The sequence below is a fragment of the Colias croceus genome, chromosome 16 (assembly GCF_905220415.1).
Source record: "Colias croceus chromosome 16, ilColCroc2.1".
NCBI lineage: Eukaryota > Metazoa > Arthropoda > Insecta > Lepidoptera > Pieridae > Colias > Colias croceus.
The window spans coordinates 1,590,829-1,605,363 of record NC_059552.1 but is presented as its reverse complement, the minus strand read 5'-3'; the positions used below and the strand labels follow the sequence as shown (position 1 = coordinate 1,605,363).

At 32.7% G+C, this 14,535-nt stretch overlaps 3 protein-coding genes across 7 annotated transcripts in view; 1 reads left to right on the top strand and 2 right to left on the bottom strand.

Annotated features, from left to right (window-relative positions):
• Window positions 1-112: 112 nt before the first annotated feature.
• Window positions 113-10,864, bottom strand: LOC123698682. Its single transcript, XM_045645427.1, has 6 exons — window positions 10,852-10,864; window positions 7,136-7,270; window positions 1,284-1,489; window positions 981-1,148; window positions 302-484; window positions 113-215 (listed from the first exon to the last, which is right to left on the bottom strand). The coding sequence occupies exons 1-6, from the start codon at window positions 10,862-10,864 to the stop codon at window positions 132-134; spliced, it is 789 nt and encodes a 262-aa protein (XP_045501383.1). The 3' UTR covers window positions 113-131.
• On the bottom strand, window positions 2,028-5,115 carry LOC123698533. Its single transcript, XM_045645188.1, has 2 exons — window positions 3,416-5,115; window positions 2,028-3,106 (listed from the first exon to the last, which is right to left on the bottom strand). The coding sequence occupies exons 1-2, from the start codon at window positions 5,017-5,019 to the stop codon at window positions 2,530-2,532; spliced, it is 2,181 nt and encodes a 726-aa protein (XP_045501144.1). The 5' UTR covers window positions 5,020-5,115; the 3' UTR covers window positions 2,028-2,529.
• The window catches only part of LOC123698602 (heterogeneous nuclear ribonucleoprotein 27C), a 30,889-nt gene continuing 27,148 nt past the window's right edge, over window positions 10,795-14,535 (top strand). For all 5 annotated transcript variants that reach the window (XM_045645314.1, XM_045645313.1, XM_045645312.1 and 2 more), the window contains exons 1-2: window positions 10,795-10,924; window positions 12,900-13,103. In XM_045645314.1, coding sequence (XP_045501270.1) covers window positions 10,887-10,924; window positions 12,900-13,103 — 242 coding nt within the window. In that variant the 5' untranslated portion in view covers window positions 10,795-10,886. The remainder of the gene's footprint in view (window positions 10,925-12,899; window positions 13,104-14,535) is intronic.

Genomic DNA, 14,535 nt, shown 5'->3' with positions numbered 1-14,535 from the left:
TATTTTAACTCTAAATTAACTTACATCTTCGTATATATAGTTGCTTATTTATTTTCAATGCTGTTCTATGTTCCACTTTTATCAGAAAGTATTTAATTGAAAAACATGCATAATAATTTTGAAATAGTTTATTACGAATAAATTACTGGTGTGGTACCAATTACAAGTGGGATGTCCATGCTTACATTCCTATGAAACCGAAAACATGCTTTGACCTGAAACGGAGTTAATAATTATTTTTTGTGTTAGATAATTAAATTAATAACCTAAGTACATAATTTTCTCTAATATAATAACTTACCTTGATTATATACGATATGTTTACCATTGTATTTGGTACGTTTATTGAAGACGGTTGTATTTGAGGTATGTCCATAAAAAAACTACAAGTCTCCCGTAACGAGCTTACTAGATTTTTATGTTCAACTTTATTAATTTTTTTCTCGGCATTATAGTAGCCTGAAGACACACTGTATTCCAGTTTCTGAAAGTTTTACGAAATAAGACCGTGTATTTTTTTATTTTCATTATCATTAAATATTAGATTACGTCTTATATCTATGCTATGTTGTACCTAAAGCCTTGTATCCATTTGAGCATGCTCAGGCGAATGAGCGGTTCATTTGGCCGAGCCGCTCAAGTGGAGACGCCTGACGGCCTGAGCAAATCCGAGCGCGCTCAGGGCGAGCCGGCATCTGTCGTTTTTTGTCCGTGCTCAAAGGCGCTCAGCATTCGCTCGGCGCTCACTGTGGACGGTTATTTTTGTGTTTGAGGCGAGCGCGTCGAATTCCCCGAGTTTTAATACACATACATTACACGGACACGTGAAGACATGACGGAGCCGAGCATATACTGAGCAGCCTGAGCACAGCTTATTCTCGTTCGACCAAAACATTCATTTTTTTCCTCTGAGCATGCTCGAATGAGTGGCTCATTCGTCCGAGCATGCTCAAGTGGATGTACAAGGCTTAAGGTCTTACCTGAATGAGTGTTGCAGTGATTTTTGTAACTTTTACTTTTCTATCATTATTGATTATTGCCTCGAATGGTAGTCTTTGTTTTATAGCCACGCCCTTATATGTTCGAATAATTAATGAAAATTCATCAAACTTTTTAAATGTTTTACTGACTTCAAAAAATGACTGTAACTGAAAGTTTAAAATTAATTTATAAAAAATTTAAATGTAGAGCATTAAACAACAAAAAAAGTTTGCGAAGTCAGATACTTAAAAGTTGAATCATTCAGAAAGCTTGTTTTAAAAACTTTCCTGATATTTACTCACACTGTAATTCCCGTTCTGATTGAGATTTAGAGACGAAATAATTGATAGAGGATAAATTACTTTCTGTCTTATTTTAAATGCTATTTTGCTTTGAATTATAATTCGATAGAATATTTTTGCTATTGTGTCTTTAAAACTGGAAGGCAGGTCAGGTGGCAGAGCGAAATGAAACGGGAAATTGATAACTCCTGGTTCTACTGTTTTACCTGAAAGTCATTACAAAGTAGATTCAATATGGTGTTGTTTTCAACTGTTTGTAAAAAAAAATACGTGTGGCACTCGGGCGTCGGGGACTGCCGCGGTAACGCTATTGCATGCTATGCCTTCAAGCCACACCTCCGCGCCCGTCAGTGGAGAGCGTGAGGTTTTTTCGTTACGGAATTTCTGGATTCGGTCCCCGCGCTCGAGGCCCGCGATAGAAGCTATGCAATAGTAGTAAGCCTGTGTAAACCAGCCATTAATGACGAGTGGTGAATTTGCTGAATATAATAATTAATATAAGTTAATAATATTTATTCCGTTATAGTTATCCGGTATCCCTACTTCCCTACTATATTAATATTACCTCTCTACTCTCTCTACTCTCCCTACTATATTAATCTAACTCTGTCTGTCTGTCTGTTACACTGTCCCGCATAAACCTCTCAACCGATTTTGATGAAATTTGGCACAGACAGTCTGTTGCGGCAATAAGGCTTGTTTTTGCATAACCCGTGTTTTCGTGTTGAAATGAAACGTCTTTCCTCTATTGAATCTGTTTTATTACTGATTGATACACTAGTGACTTAGACGTCAACGTAGTTAATGAAAAAACCGAACATACCGCCCACCAAAGGACTACACTAGTCCTTTCAAATAACAATGAAATTAGTCTCCTTTACTTACAAACAAGCGGCATGCTGTATGAATTAACAAATAACACCGTAAAAAGTCAATATATACCTTAAATTTGAATGTTACATATATTACATTGAACATTTGTTTACAATACTATAATTTTGACTTTAATTTTTAATAAATTTATCAAATAGGTACACAATCTTTGCAGGCTTTGTTAATTATATTTTACTTTACACACAATTTTATACATTTTTACGACAGTTTTATATTAAATATCTGTTTACACATAATATCAGTACAGATAGGTTTACATTTTACACTTATACAATTAATCAAATACACATACATATACCATAGCAAAAGAACAATTACATGCGAAATGAATTGACTCGCTTGTTTTAAATGATTAATTGATATCTGTATTGATAGGAAGATAACACAATTTAGATACACTTCTTTTTATTACACTATCACCGCTTTTTACACTATAAACCCTAGTAAAACCGTCTGGCCCCGGGTGTTTGGCAGTGATACGCCCTAATGCCCATTTGCCAGGTGGCAAATTAGGTTGTTTAATCAAAATAACATCACCTATTTTAAATTCATCATTCTTCTTCAACCATTTTGTTCGCTGTTGCAAACTGGTCAAATATTCAGTTTGCCAACGGCACCAAAAGTCATTTAACATTTTTTGACAATATTGCCAACGAGATAAATGTGTTAATTTAAGAGTTTCTAAATTTGGTTGTGGTACCGTAATAGGTGGGAAGCACCTTTTGTTCTTTTTAAATCTCAAAAATTTCTTACAATAAGCTATTGTTCTCAATAATTCTTTTAATGTATCAAATTCATCAAATTTTAATGAAATTTTATCTTGTATAGTATTTGTTAGTGGGACTGTATTAATAGGTATCTTCTTTTCTTCTAAATCAGTTTGTATAAATTCTGGTCTTTCTAATTGTAGTTCATTGTTTCTTAACCACGTGGGACCTTTCCACCAAATGTCACAGTTTTTAAGATTTATAGCAAGCATTCCTCGCGATGCTATATCTGCTGGGTTATCGTGAGATTGAACATGATGCCATTGTTCCTTATTAACTGTAGAAACTATCTCAACTACTCTATTTGCGACGAAAGCTTTCCATCTTGAAGGTTCACCAAATAGCCAAGCAATAACAATTGATGAATCTGTCCAAGCAAAAACCTTGGACGTTGGTATACGCAGTGATTGTGATACTTGCTTCAAAAGTTTGGAAAGTAATAAAGCTCCACAGAGTTCAAGTCTAGGTAATGATATCGTCTTAAGTGGTGCAACCCTTGTTCTTGCAGCAATTAGACTTGTACTATAAGTTCCATCATCATTTCTAACACGACAATAAACAACTGCAGCATAAGCTAATGTCGAAGCGTCTGAAAACCCATGAATTTCAATTGTATCAAAATTTGTATTTACTGTTCCAAGCCATCTATCTATAGTAATATCCTTTATATTCTGGAGATCATCGCGAATATTCTTCCACTCTTCTTTTATAAAAATATTAAGATCCTCATCCCAGTTTGCTTTTTCAAGCCATAACTTCTGCATTAAAATTTTTGCTAAAACAATGCAAGGTGCAATCCATCCTAATGGATCAAATAATTTTTGTATATCAGAAAGAATATTGCGTTTAGTTATTATAACGTTATCAGTTTCTATTGATTCTAAACTAAAATTATATTCGAATCGATCCGTTCCCAAATTCCATTGAACACCTAATGCTTTGACAATACCATCTAATTTAATATCTAAATGCGCCTTTGTAGATCTATCATTTGGTTCTAAAGATTGTAAAAATTCTGCACTATTAGACGACCACTTTTTAAGATCAAAACCTCCTCTTCGCAATAGTTCCGTCAAATCTTTTCTTAGCTGAATACATTGTTCTAAATCATCACCACCAGACATGCAATCGTCTACGTAAAAATCTTCGTTTAATATTCTAGCAGCTTCAAGAAAATGACGACCTTCATCAGCAGCAAGTTGTTTAAGTGTTCTTACAGCTAGGTATGGAGCGGATGCTGTGCCAAAAGTGACGGTAAGTAATCTCATATCTTGTATATTTTCAGTTGGATCATTTCGCCAGACTATTCTTTGGTAGTCGACATCATTCCTATTCATCCATATCATTCTGTACATTTTCTGAATGTCTGATACGAAACAGATTTTATGAGTTCTCCACCTCATAATAATGTTTCTGAGATCTTCTTGCAATACTGGACCAGGTAAGAGTTCATCATTTAATGATATGTTGTTAGAACCTTTACAGGAAGCGTCGAACACAACTCGAGTCTTCGTGGTCTCCTTATCTTGGCGTACAACGGCGTGGTGGGGTAAGTAAACAGCTTTTTTATTTATTTCTTTTTCAGGTACTTCTTCAATGTGTTTTAATTCTTTGTATTCTTCTATAACTTTCAGGTATTCCTTTTTCAGATCTGGATCTCTTTTAAATCTTCTCTCTAATTGCAACAATCTTCTTACAGCTACTTCTCTCGTGTTTCCTTCAGGTGAAAGCAGCTTTTCAGTTTTGAAAGGTAATGTAACTATATATTTTCCATTAGTATCTCTCTCATGTGTCCTTTCATATATATCTTCACATAATTGTTCCTCTTTAGTTAACTTTCTATTTGTATCAATATCTATCTCCCATATAGTTTTAAGTAAGTCATTAATATTTGAATCACTAGTTAAATTTGTAACCATTAAAGACTTATGTATAGTGTTAACCTTCATATTAATTCCACCCATAATGATCCATCCCAGGTTGGTATTTTGAGCACATATTGTACCTGAGGGACCCTTGATTAAACCTTCTTGTAGAATTTTTGTGTATTCATTTACACCCAATAAAAGATCCATACAACCCGACTCATAAAAGTTTGGATCTGCTAAATTTAAATTGTTAAAGTGTACAAGCTCATGTTTAATACTATTTCTCGAAGGTAAGTTTATTTTTAAATATTTTGACATCACGTAGGCGTGTACTGGTAACTCAAACTTAGGTTCCCACCGAGACAAAATATTTACTTTGACCTCATTCCTTACATGTACCTTCAAAGACTCCATGCCAGTTACTATCATATTAACCGGCTTGAGCTGTAACTTTAAGACTTGTGCAGCTCGTTTGGTAATAAAACATGCCTGTGACCCTGAATCTATTAATGCCTTAAGAGTAGTAGTGTGTCCATTTTCACCTTTAATCACTACTACCGCAGTTGCCAAGAGACTTACCTTATGTTCACCATCTCCTAGACTATGTAAAGACGTCATTGTAGTATGCACCTTCTTCTCATCTACATCGGTCCGCATTGATGTCGACGGTTGTGTAGTTACCTCGGATACCGACGAATCTGTACCTATACCTATATTTGATCGGTGTAGAAGAGAATGATGACGCTTTTTACATATGTGACACGACAAAGGTATAGGTACGACATTTAAATGCCGAATGACCTGGGGCCAAACAGTTAAAACACAATTTCTTACTTTTTACATATTCAACACGTTCATTACAATTCATTTTTGCAAAAGATTTACATTTACACAGATTATGATTTTCATTACACATTATACAACATTTCACAGAATTAACGGACGTATTTACATGAAAAACGCGTTCTTTAGTAGACCTTACAGGCGGTGTAATTAATTCCAATGTACGAAATTTAGACTCTAAATACTGTTTTAAATCTAACCACTTCGGTAACTCTTCACTTTTTGTGTACGCAAATTCCTCCCACGCTTTATGAGACTCTGGGTCTAACTTCTGCACTACAAGAAATATTATAATCGGATCCCAAGAGTCGATGGATACATTTAAATTTACAAGACTATTTAAAACTTCATTAGTGGTATCTAATAATGATTTTAACTGAGAAGCAGTTTGCGAAATACATTTTTTCTGAGAAAAAATAAAGAGTTAACAATTAAACGTTTGTTTCCGTACCTTAATTTTAATGTTTCCCAAGCCTGTGTATAATTTGCTTCTGTAATTCTAATATTACGTAATAAACTTTCTGCCTCGCCTGAAACACTGGACTTAAGGTAGTGTAGTTTCTGTACCTCGGAAAGCGTGCTGTTGTTGTGCACTAAACTTAGGTATAAATCATTGAATGTCGGCCATCCCTCATAGCTCCCGGCGAACGTAGGTAACTCAATCCGCGGCAACCTCACTCGTTCGTTGATGTGTACCACGGTGCTGTCATGGCTGGACTCCAGGGCTGATGCAGTGGATTCCATGTTCAATAATTTATCCTTTAAATCAGCGAGTATGCATAAATAAAGGTCCTCGTGAATGTAAAATTCCTCGTTGACGAAGTATGGTAAAAGTGCCTTTTGTTCCCTCGGCGTTATTTTTACTAAATCTAAGTGTGCGCTTTGAAATGTTTGCCAATAATCCTCCAATTGTTTAATTCGCGATTGTATATATCCTTTGGATAGTCTTTGTTTAGGACACTTAGATATATTAATTTGCGTTTTTTTTATAAGTTCCGCCGTACTTTCCAAAACATGTATGATTTGTTCCGTATTATTATTCGCCATCATGAATATTGTCTTTCAATAATAACTTCGTTACAAATAACTTCGTATAATGAGCTTCTTATCGCGATCAAATGCCCGTGTGCTTCTTTTGTTCTTCGATTGTAGCTCAGATAATCCGGTACGAATGCGACCATATGTTGCGGCAATAAGGCTTGTTTTTGCATAACCCGTGTTTTCGTGTTGAAATGAAACGAAATATGGATATGCGAAGCTGGAGCGGACCGCTAGTTCTTCATATTTTTGGATAGGGATGCAACCTACCTGTGCGTATGGGTACAGGCAGGTAGACGAAGAGACAATAATTAATGGTTATCTGCAGTATTATTAAATGGAACATACCATACTGCAATTATTAATTAATTGCTAACATGCTATTAACAAATACCAATAGGTACCTTTTTTATTTTTGTATAACTTAATGGTTAGAACTTACCATTGATTTCCCGAAAAACATCAATATTTACGTAAAAAATTTTAGATTTCTCTGAATAAATTTTTATGTATGGAATGGTTGGTGATGATCTTGTCCAACTTGCCCGACTTGTTCCTATAACTTTAAACTTAATACCTAAAAACAATAAAAAAACAAATTTAAAATCTCGATGCAAGATAGCCCAAAATAAATAAGTATAATAAAATTAGTAAAAACTAAATTTAGCAACCTTTTATCCTCTGTTTCTTTTTAAATTCTAAGGCTACGGCACCTGTAACGACATCTCCCGTATAAAAAAACACCATTATTACTATTCAAAATAATATTGCAATCGTCCCACGACATTTTACTACTGGAAATCAATTATATTTTACAGATTTATACGTAAACGACAAATAAGTACGTAAGAACTGTAATGTTATACAAATATATAGAACTCGGTAATGGATACTTAGATAAGCACTAAATGATTATATTCTGATAATATGATAAAAAGAAATACTTGATTAAAAACATTATTAAAACAAGATTAAAACACAATTTTATCCCGTATTAACTACGTGTTTTAACATTGCATCACAACCATCCCTATCATTTTTAATTATTTTATAAACTCCTTTAGAACATTAAATTGTAGCTGAGAATTTATGTAAAAATCAAAACATAAAACATGTTACCATTGAGATAATATTAATATGGAGACGATACCGCCTACATCACTTATGTTCCACTCAACATACGTCATGTGGCGTAACTGCACTCAGTCGCTTGCTCGCTCATTGGCGCGAACGTCACGCTCATTTTTTATTTGTTTTAAAGTGAAACGCATCAAATATGCCTACGTGTGTGTTACGATATTGCACAAATAATACAAAGAATACGGAAAAGTGCAAAGGAATAACTTTTCATCAGTTAAGTAACTAGATAATAATTTTTAAAACTTAGTTAGAGCAAAATTTTTGGCGGGCGACATTTTGTCATAGATTAAAAATTTAAGATATGACATTGGGCATGAAATAAGTGTTGTTAGTAATAATTGCTGGCGTATATTTTTATAGTATAAAATAATAATTTTACATATTTAGAAAAGCATAGACTGGTTGTTAATTGAAAAAAGGTGAAATCATGAAATATGAAAATCAATTACTCAATCACCAATTTTTTTTTTGTTAATTGATTTTAATCAAGTTTTTAATTGATATTGTATAAGCTACTGACTTGAACGTATAATTGAATTATTATTTATTTATCTGCACTAATATTATAAAGAGGAAAACTTTGTTTGTTTGTTTGATTGTAATTAATAGGCTCATAAACTACTGGACCGATTTTGATGAAAGGAGAATGCCCATTTTTGGTACTGGTTTTTCTCATGCATCAAGACAACAATACTATTAAAAAAAAATCTCGGCAATTTAGAGGCCTTCTTACCATCGGAAAATATATTTTGAACAGGGAATGTTTTGTAAATCTAATAAGACATGTAATTGTTTAGATCCGTTATTATAGATTTAGTGTCCATTACCGGTTACCACGGTAACCAAGCGGTAACTTATTACATTTACTATGGTAAATAGCTAAATGTATTAATATCGATTATTGTTTTCATTGAATTACAAAAAAAATCAATTAACATAAAATCACTCTTTAAGGTATTGTTTATACACTGTAGGTTGTTTTAACAAAGATAGTGAAGTAAAATAATATAAATATGTACATATATTAAAAAAAATATTATTATGACATAGCTTGGTAGGTAACCAGTTATTTCTTATTTGTTTCTTTCTTCGAATATGTAGTGAAAAAATGATTCAAACAACAACAAAAACATGTAAACCGAATAAAAACTCAATTGGCATTTTTTAAGTATATATATTTAGGTTTTTTTGAAATCCGTCCCGGAAGATTTCTGGTGCCTACCTACACTAGCCGATGAACAGATAGACTTTGTCTGAAAGCATAAGCTCTACGCATAGATTAAAATATATGTTAATCGAAAAATAACCTTTGGACGATAAAATGTTACCTAAATCACACATAAACCTAACTAAATCGGGGTTATTTAAGTTTTGAGGTTATTTCACATTTTTCTCAATATCTTGAAAACCCCTGTTTTTATCACAAAAAAATCAATTGGTAAAAATCTTTTGAATATCGAAGAACCCTCCAAAACCACTCTGGCATTGACGCAACACTGTACTGTGGTCCATACTTTCATGGGCATTCTTCTTTGGCACAGACAATCTTAAGACCCTGAGAAAGAACATAGGCTACTTTTTATTGCGAAATATGTGCCACGGGCGAAGCCGGGGCGGACCGCTAGTTCAGAGATAAGTAATTAATATTTTTTCTATTCAAGGTTTCCATGTCTGGGCCGTGAAGAAAGGGAAAAATTATTTTTTTTCTAAAAAAGGCTCAATTTGTAAGGAATAAAACTTCCCATAGCCCTGACTGAACCTAAAACGTCACTATTTACATCATCCTATATTATATGCCAGATATTGTTAGCCCCGCGTAGTAAAGTCAGTTTATACCTAAAATAAATATTAAGTAAGTAAAAAGAAAATTTCAAGTCAACGTGCATGTAAGGAGTGGCACCCAATAAAATAGACAGAATAAAACAAAGTGTCGCCTCTATAGCGGTGAGTCAGTGACATCGCATAATCTATGACTGTCTAGCCGTCATTCGCGCGCCCCGCGCCGCCGCGCTTGGCGCACAGATTTTGTTCGTGGTGTCTGCTCCATATTAATATTATCTCAATGCATGTTACTCAGTTCTTTAATTAGGTAGTTAAATTATAATAACTCCCTAGCCTGTGCCCTAGCTCCTCCCTTTTCTGTTCACAATATATTGTGCACGCCCAAGTGCATGGCCCTTAGGTTTTAATAGAAATTAAATAAATTATTTTCATTAATTGCATCTATCATTTTGAAATAGTTTTATACCTTTATTATTAAACCAAATGTCATACAATATGTACATATTAATTAATAATACATATATTATGTACATATCCATTTAAACATCCCATACATATTTGATGGTATTTTTAAAACAGAATTTACTTATAATAGAGTTAGTTTATTTTTATACTTATTATAATTAAAATAAATAATTATGTTTTTATCACGTTTTTATAATATTAAAGTGAAACTTTTATTACATCATCTCAAACTTTTTGGTCTGTGTAGCGTTGGTGTAGCGCATGTCGCGTGACGCACGATACGTACGATAATTATTGTACAAATACGATAAATTTAAGTTAAATGTCTATAGTGTGAAAAAAAGTTTCACTTTTACCGTGGTTTCATAAAACCACACAACATTTTTATATTATTTTATCAATTTATAAAAAAATAAAATCAAAATGATTTCAACAAAATTGTTTCTTTTTGTTATGGCAACACTTTGTCAGCGCTATCTTGCGTGAAAGTATAGGAACTACGCGTACATATTTGAATTTCGAAACTTTTTAATTTGTACAAATAAGAAATTAATAACAAAATATTAATTATTTTTTACGCCAAAAATGTAATTAAAATTTTCATGAAATTAATATTTATATCTGTGCGTATAAGTTATTCTTTTTACAATACTTTTAAAAAGGTTTGTCAATTGACTATATCCTCTTTCCATGACTTTTTGAGATAGCGGAAGTGGTTGGTCCGCCATATCATTCGTGTGGGTCTGTGCTTGTGTGGTTTGGGTGTCTTACCGGTGCCAACCATTATTTTTAATTAGTAATAAGTTATGCGTATGAATCCAGACATGGACGATGACGAGAAGGGGTATGTAAAAATATATATGTTTTGCTTGAAGTTTTGATGTTATTCTACGTACGCAAACTATAATAGGTCAAACTGCATGTTCGCTTGGTGTGTCGCATTTCACAGATAGCCAGCAAGGCTACCAAGCTATCGTCACGAAAGGTCTTTTGATTAAGTAGAAGGACGTTTCAGTGTCATTTTATTTTTCTAATTACGAATTGTTATAGAATCCCATGGTTACATTTCATATACGCTCATTAGCCTTTTACCGGCGAGCGGCCACCGACCCCAAGCCTGTCCGTGCGCCTTGCGTGTAGCGATCATGGCAGCTATACTTTCCCATTACACAAATGACCAAATTTATGTGTTATTTCCCTATATGTGGCCATTATTTATCATAAACTGTTTATATAACAGTTATAATCTACAAGTATGCGGAAATGTTATTTCGACAAATAACCTTTCTGTGACTAATTCAATGCTTTCTCTTATCAAGAATCAAACTGTTTTGTGGCATTTTTGCAAACAAATTATCGATTTCACAGTATAAATTCCTCACGTTTTGATAAAGGCGGCTTTTTTAATGAGGTTAATAGAACGGCTTTGGAAGTGCCGCGTAGCTATTCCCTCATTTACCTTACTGTGCTAAAACATGCTGATTCATTTACATATGGTAACTTAGCTAGATGATTTTCCGGAATCTTTGGTTGAATTAATTTCATTTATAAATCATAAATAAATGTTTACTTTCATTATCAACAATTTTATACGCGAAATCGCTTGGTCGGTCGACTTTGACACGTCTGCGCAGTAAATACGAGTTTCATTCAAACAACGAAATCGTTAACAGCAATCAATTTAAAATACATGATTAAAATATGTGGTTACTTATTTAGGTATATGGTAATGGTTAAACAAATATGTTCACATACATATAGAATACAGGCAATGTTTTTTAATAACCTAAAACTGTTAACTAGGTACATTAATGATAATGATTCAAGTATTATCAGTTTTATTTGGCATTTTCTTAACCATTACAATCAACATAATCAAGCATCATTCTCCTTATCAGTATGTCTCCTTATTAGTGGCTACTTAGGTTTAAATGTAAAATATATTGAGATTATAATATAAGCTATTTGGGTCATTGCTATAAATTGAGTGATTGTAAATTTTTGATTAATTTTCATCTGGTGTCTATAACAAGACTACTTGGTATGAAATGAGAAAATATATATTTACTTTGAGAGTTTAAATATCTAGGTATATGGATAGGTATGGATAATTAAGAAAGAGATGAATCTGTAACACATTTATTAACAGACCAGGATGTGAATGATTGGACTATAGTATTTATTAAAACAATATTCAAATAGTCATTATAATAATGTTTAATGACAATAGGTCATGGTAAACATCTACTGTGTTAAAGTTTGATAACACTATATTCAAAGACATAAGCTTCATCTCTTTGTTTTACTTCTCTTAAAAGATTCAATTTTTAATTGATTGTATACTCAGATTGAGAAGAAACTTATAAATTTATAATTCTAAAGAAATATAAATAGTAAATACCTACCAAATGCTTGAGTCAATTGCTAAGTAGATTTTGGTTCTATGACTAATTAAACTTTTCTGATGATGTTTGAAATTTGAATAAACTCAAACTTAAACATTTATTTATTCAATAAGACTTCTTCGAGAAGCACTTTTGAAACATCATATTTTTAACATTTACCACCTACCAATATTCACACCATAACCATAAATTAATAATGCAACTTAATATAACTTAATATATAAGTATATTAATACTAGAAACTCCAGATTCTTATTCATGTAAACTTACAAGTTATGATAATAACAATATATAAAACAAAAGTTTTCAGTTTGAACAAATAACACCATAGTACTAATACCCACACCTTATAAGTATAGTGTATCAAAGGAGAAAATCATCAAGCGATACTAATCTTTATTTCAATTTACACAGAAAACTGTTTGTCGGTGGGCTATCATGGGAAACGTCCCAGGAGAATCTTCAGCGCTACTTTTCGCGCTACGGCGACGTCATCGACTGCGTCGTGATGAAGAACAGCGAGTCTGGCCGCTCCAGGGGATTCGGTTTCGTCACATTTGCCGAGCCATCCCTGGTGAACGTAGTGCTGCAGAACGGTCCCCATCAACTTGATGGCAGGTTAGTGTCTTCAATGTCTTATTTATTTATTATGTACCTTTACAGCAGCAAGCAGCATACTTTGTATTAAGCAATCTTGAAAGATGTCTTCATCTGAAGGTGTATGACCTTTTAGACTTAAAAAACCAGATAGACTTGTTTTCAGCTAGTACTGTCAAAACTTTTTACTGGTACTTCAAAAGTGATTTAAAAGTTAACCCTTGAAAAATTCCTTAGGCATGATGGTATAATATATTGATTAATATAGGTATTGTTTTTAGTATCAACAGGTGGACTTAACAAGTACACCTTTATATAGCCGTCTTGTACCCATTCTTTTTTTTTAATATAATAAAGTACCAACTACTAAAATGACTTATCTATAATTATTTTAAGGTTTCTACTGCTAAGGGTTTCTACTGCTACACAGATATTGCATCATTTACATAAAACATTTCATGCTTACACCAATCTTTAGGTATTTATGTACATACAATAGTACAACATGTACATGTTGTGACAAACAAACTTTATTTTTTCATTTTATATGATTGGATTCAACATAATATTTGTAGCAACAAAAACTATATGAGTATGGCCGCCAAAAATTGTACATTCAAGAAAAAAAAAATGTCCTTGTCATTTTATATAGCACCAGATTTTTTTATATAGTAATTATGGTAGTTTTTAAATAGTTTCAGCTTCACTATGTTATATTTATCATTATATTAATAATTTAAATTAATTTTGAGTGCCTTTAACAAGCTCAATATTTTTTTTTTTGAAATGCTTATTTTCCTTTCCATACTAAAATCATGTGTCCCACTTAGTCATCTCACACTTTGAAGTCACAAAATTATGCAAAAATCTATTGATACCTGTAAAATTTTGGTATTTCTAAATTATTCTGTAAACTTGTGGATAGTTTTAACAAGTTCTAATAAAAATAACATAAAAGAAATTAATATAAAACTCACTTAAAACTATGTCTCACTTTTTTTCACGAATGATACTTCACGCACGGTTACCATAAAATAACACCCTAAATAACTAGATAGATATCCAAGCCACAAAAATATTTTTAAGTAGTGGCAACACCGATTTACATGTTGGCCAACCTTTAGAAAAAAAATCGCCATTTTGTTACTGTCAAAGTTAATCGAAAGGTAGTCGGCATTATTGCTTCGCAACATTTTTATAATTTTGAGTGAGAATTATGCAAGGTAAGAACACAAATTTACTATATTATTTAAATTATGTGTGTAGCTTTAGTATTCTAGTAACAAATAAAACTATGCGGCGTCTTATTACTACAATACTTTGGCGAATAAAGGCTTTTTAGGTTATGTCCAACCATATTTTTATTCACGAATGATACCATGTGTTACTATTGTGTTACGTAACATCCGTGAGCGGCTCTTAGGGGTAGTACTCACTAGAGAATCTAAAGTTA

Coding starts and splice junctions, on each gene's coding strand:
- LOC123698533 (XM_045645188.1), bottom strand. CDS start 5,019: ATGGATCTTTTATTGGGTGTAAATGAATACACAAAAATTCTACAAGAA. Junction 3,107..3,415: donor GCACCACTTAAGACGATATC/ATTACCTAGACT, acceptor GAAAGGTCCCAC/GTGGTTAAGAAACAATGAAC.
- LOC123698682 (XM_045645427.1), bottom strand. Junction 1,149..1,283: donor ATCAGAACGGGAATTACAGT/GTGAGTAAATAT, acceptor TTAAACTTTCAG/TTACAGTCATTTTTTGAAGT. Junction 485..980: donor TCACTGCAACACTCATTCAG/GTAAGACCTTAA, acceptor TAAAACTTTCAG/AAACTGGAATACAGTGTGTC.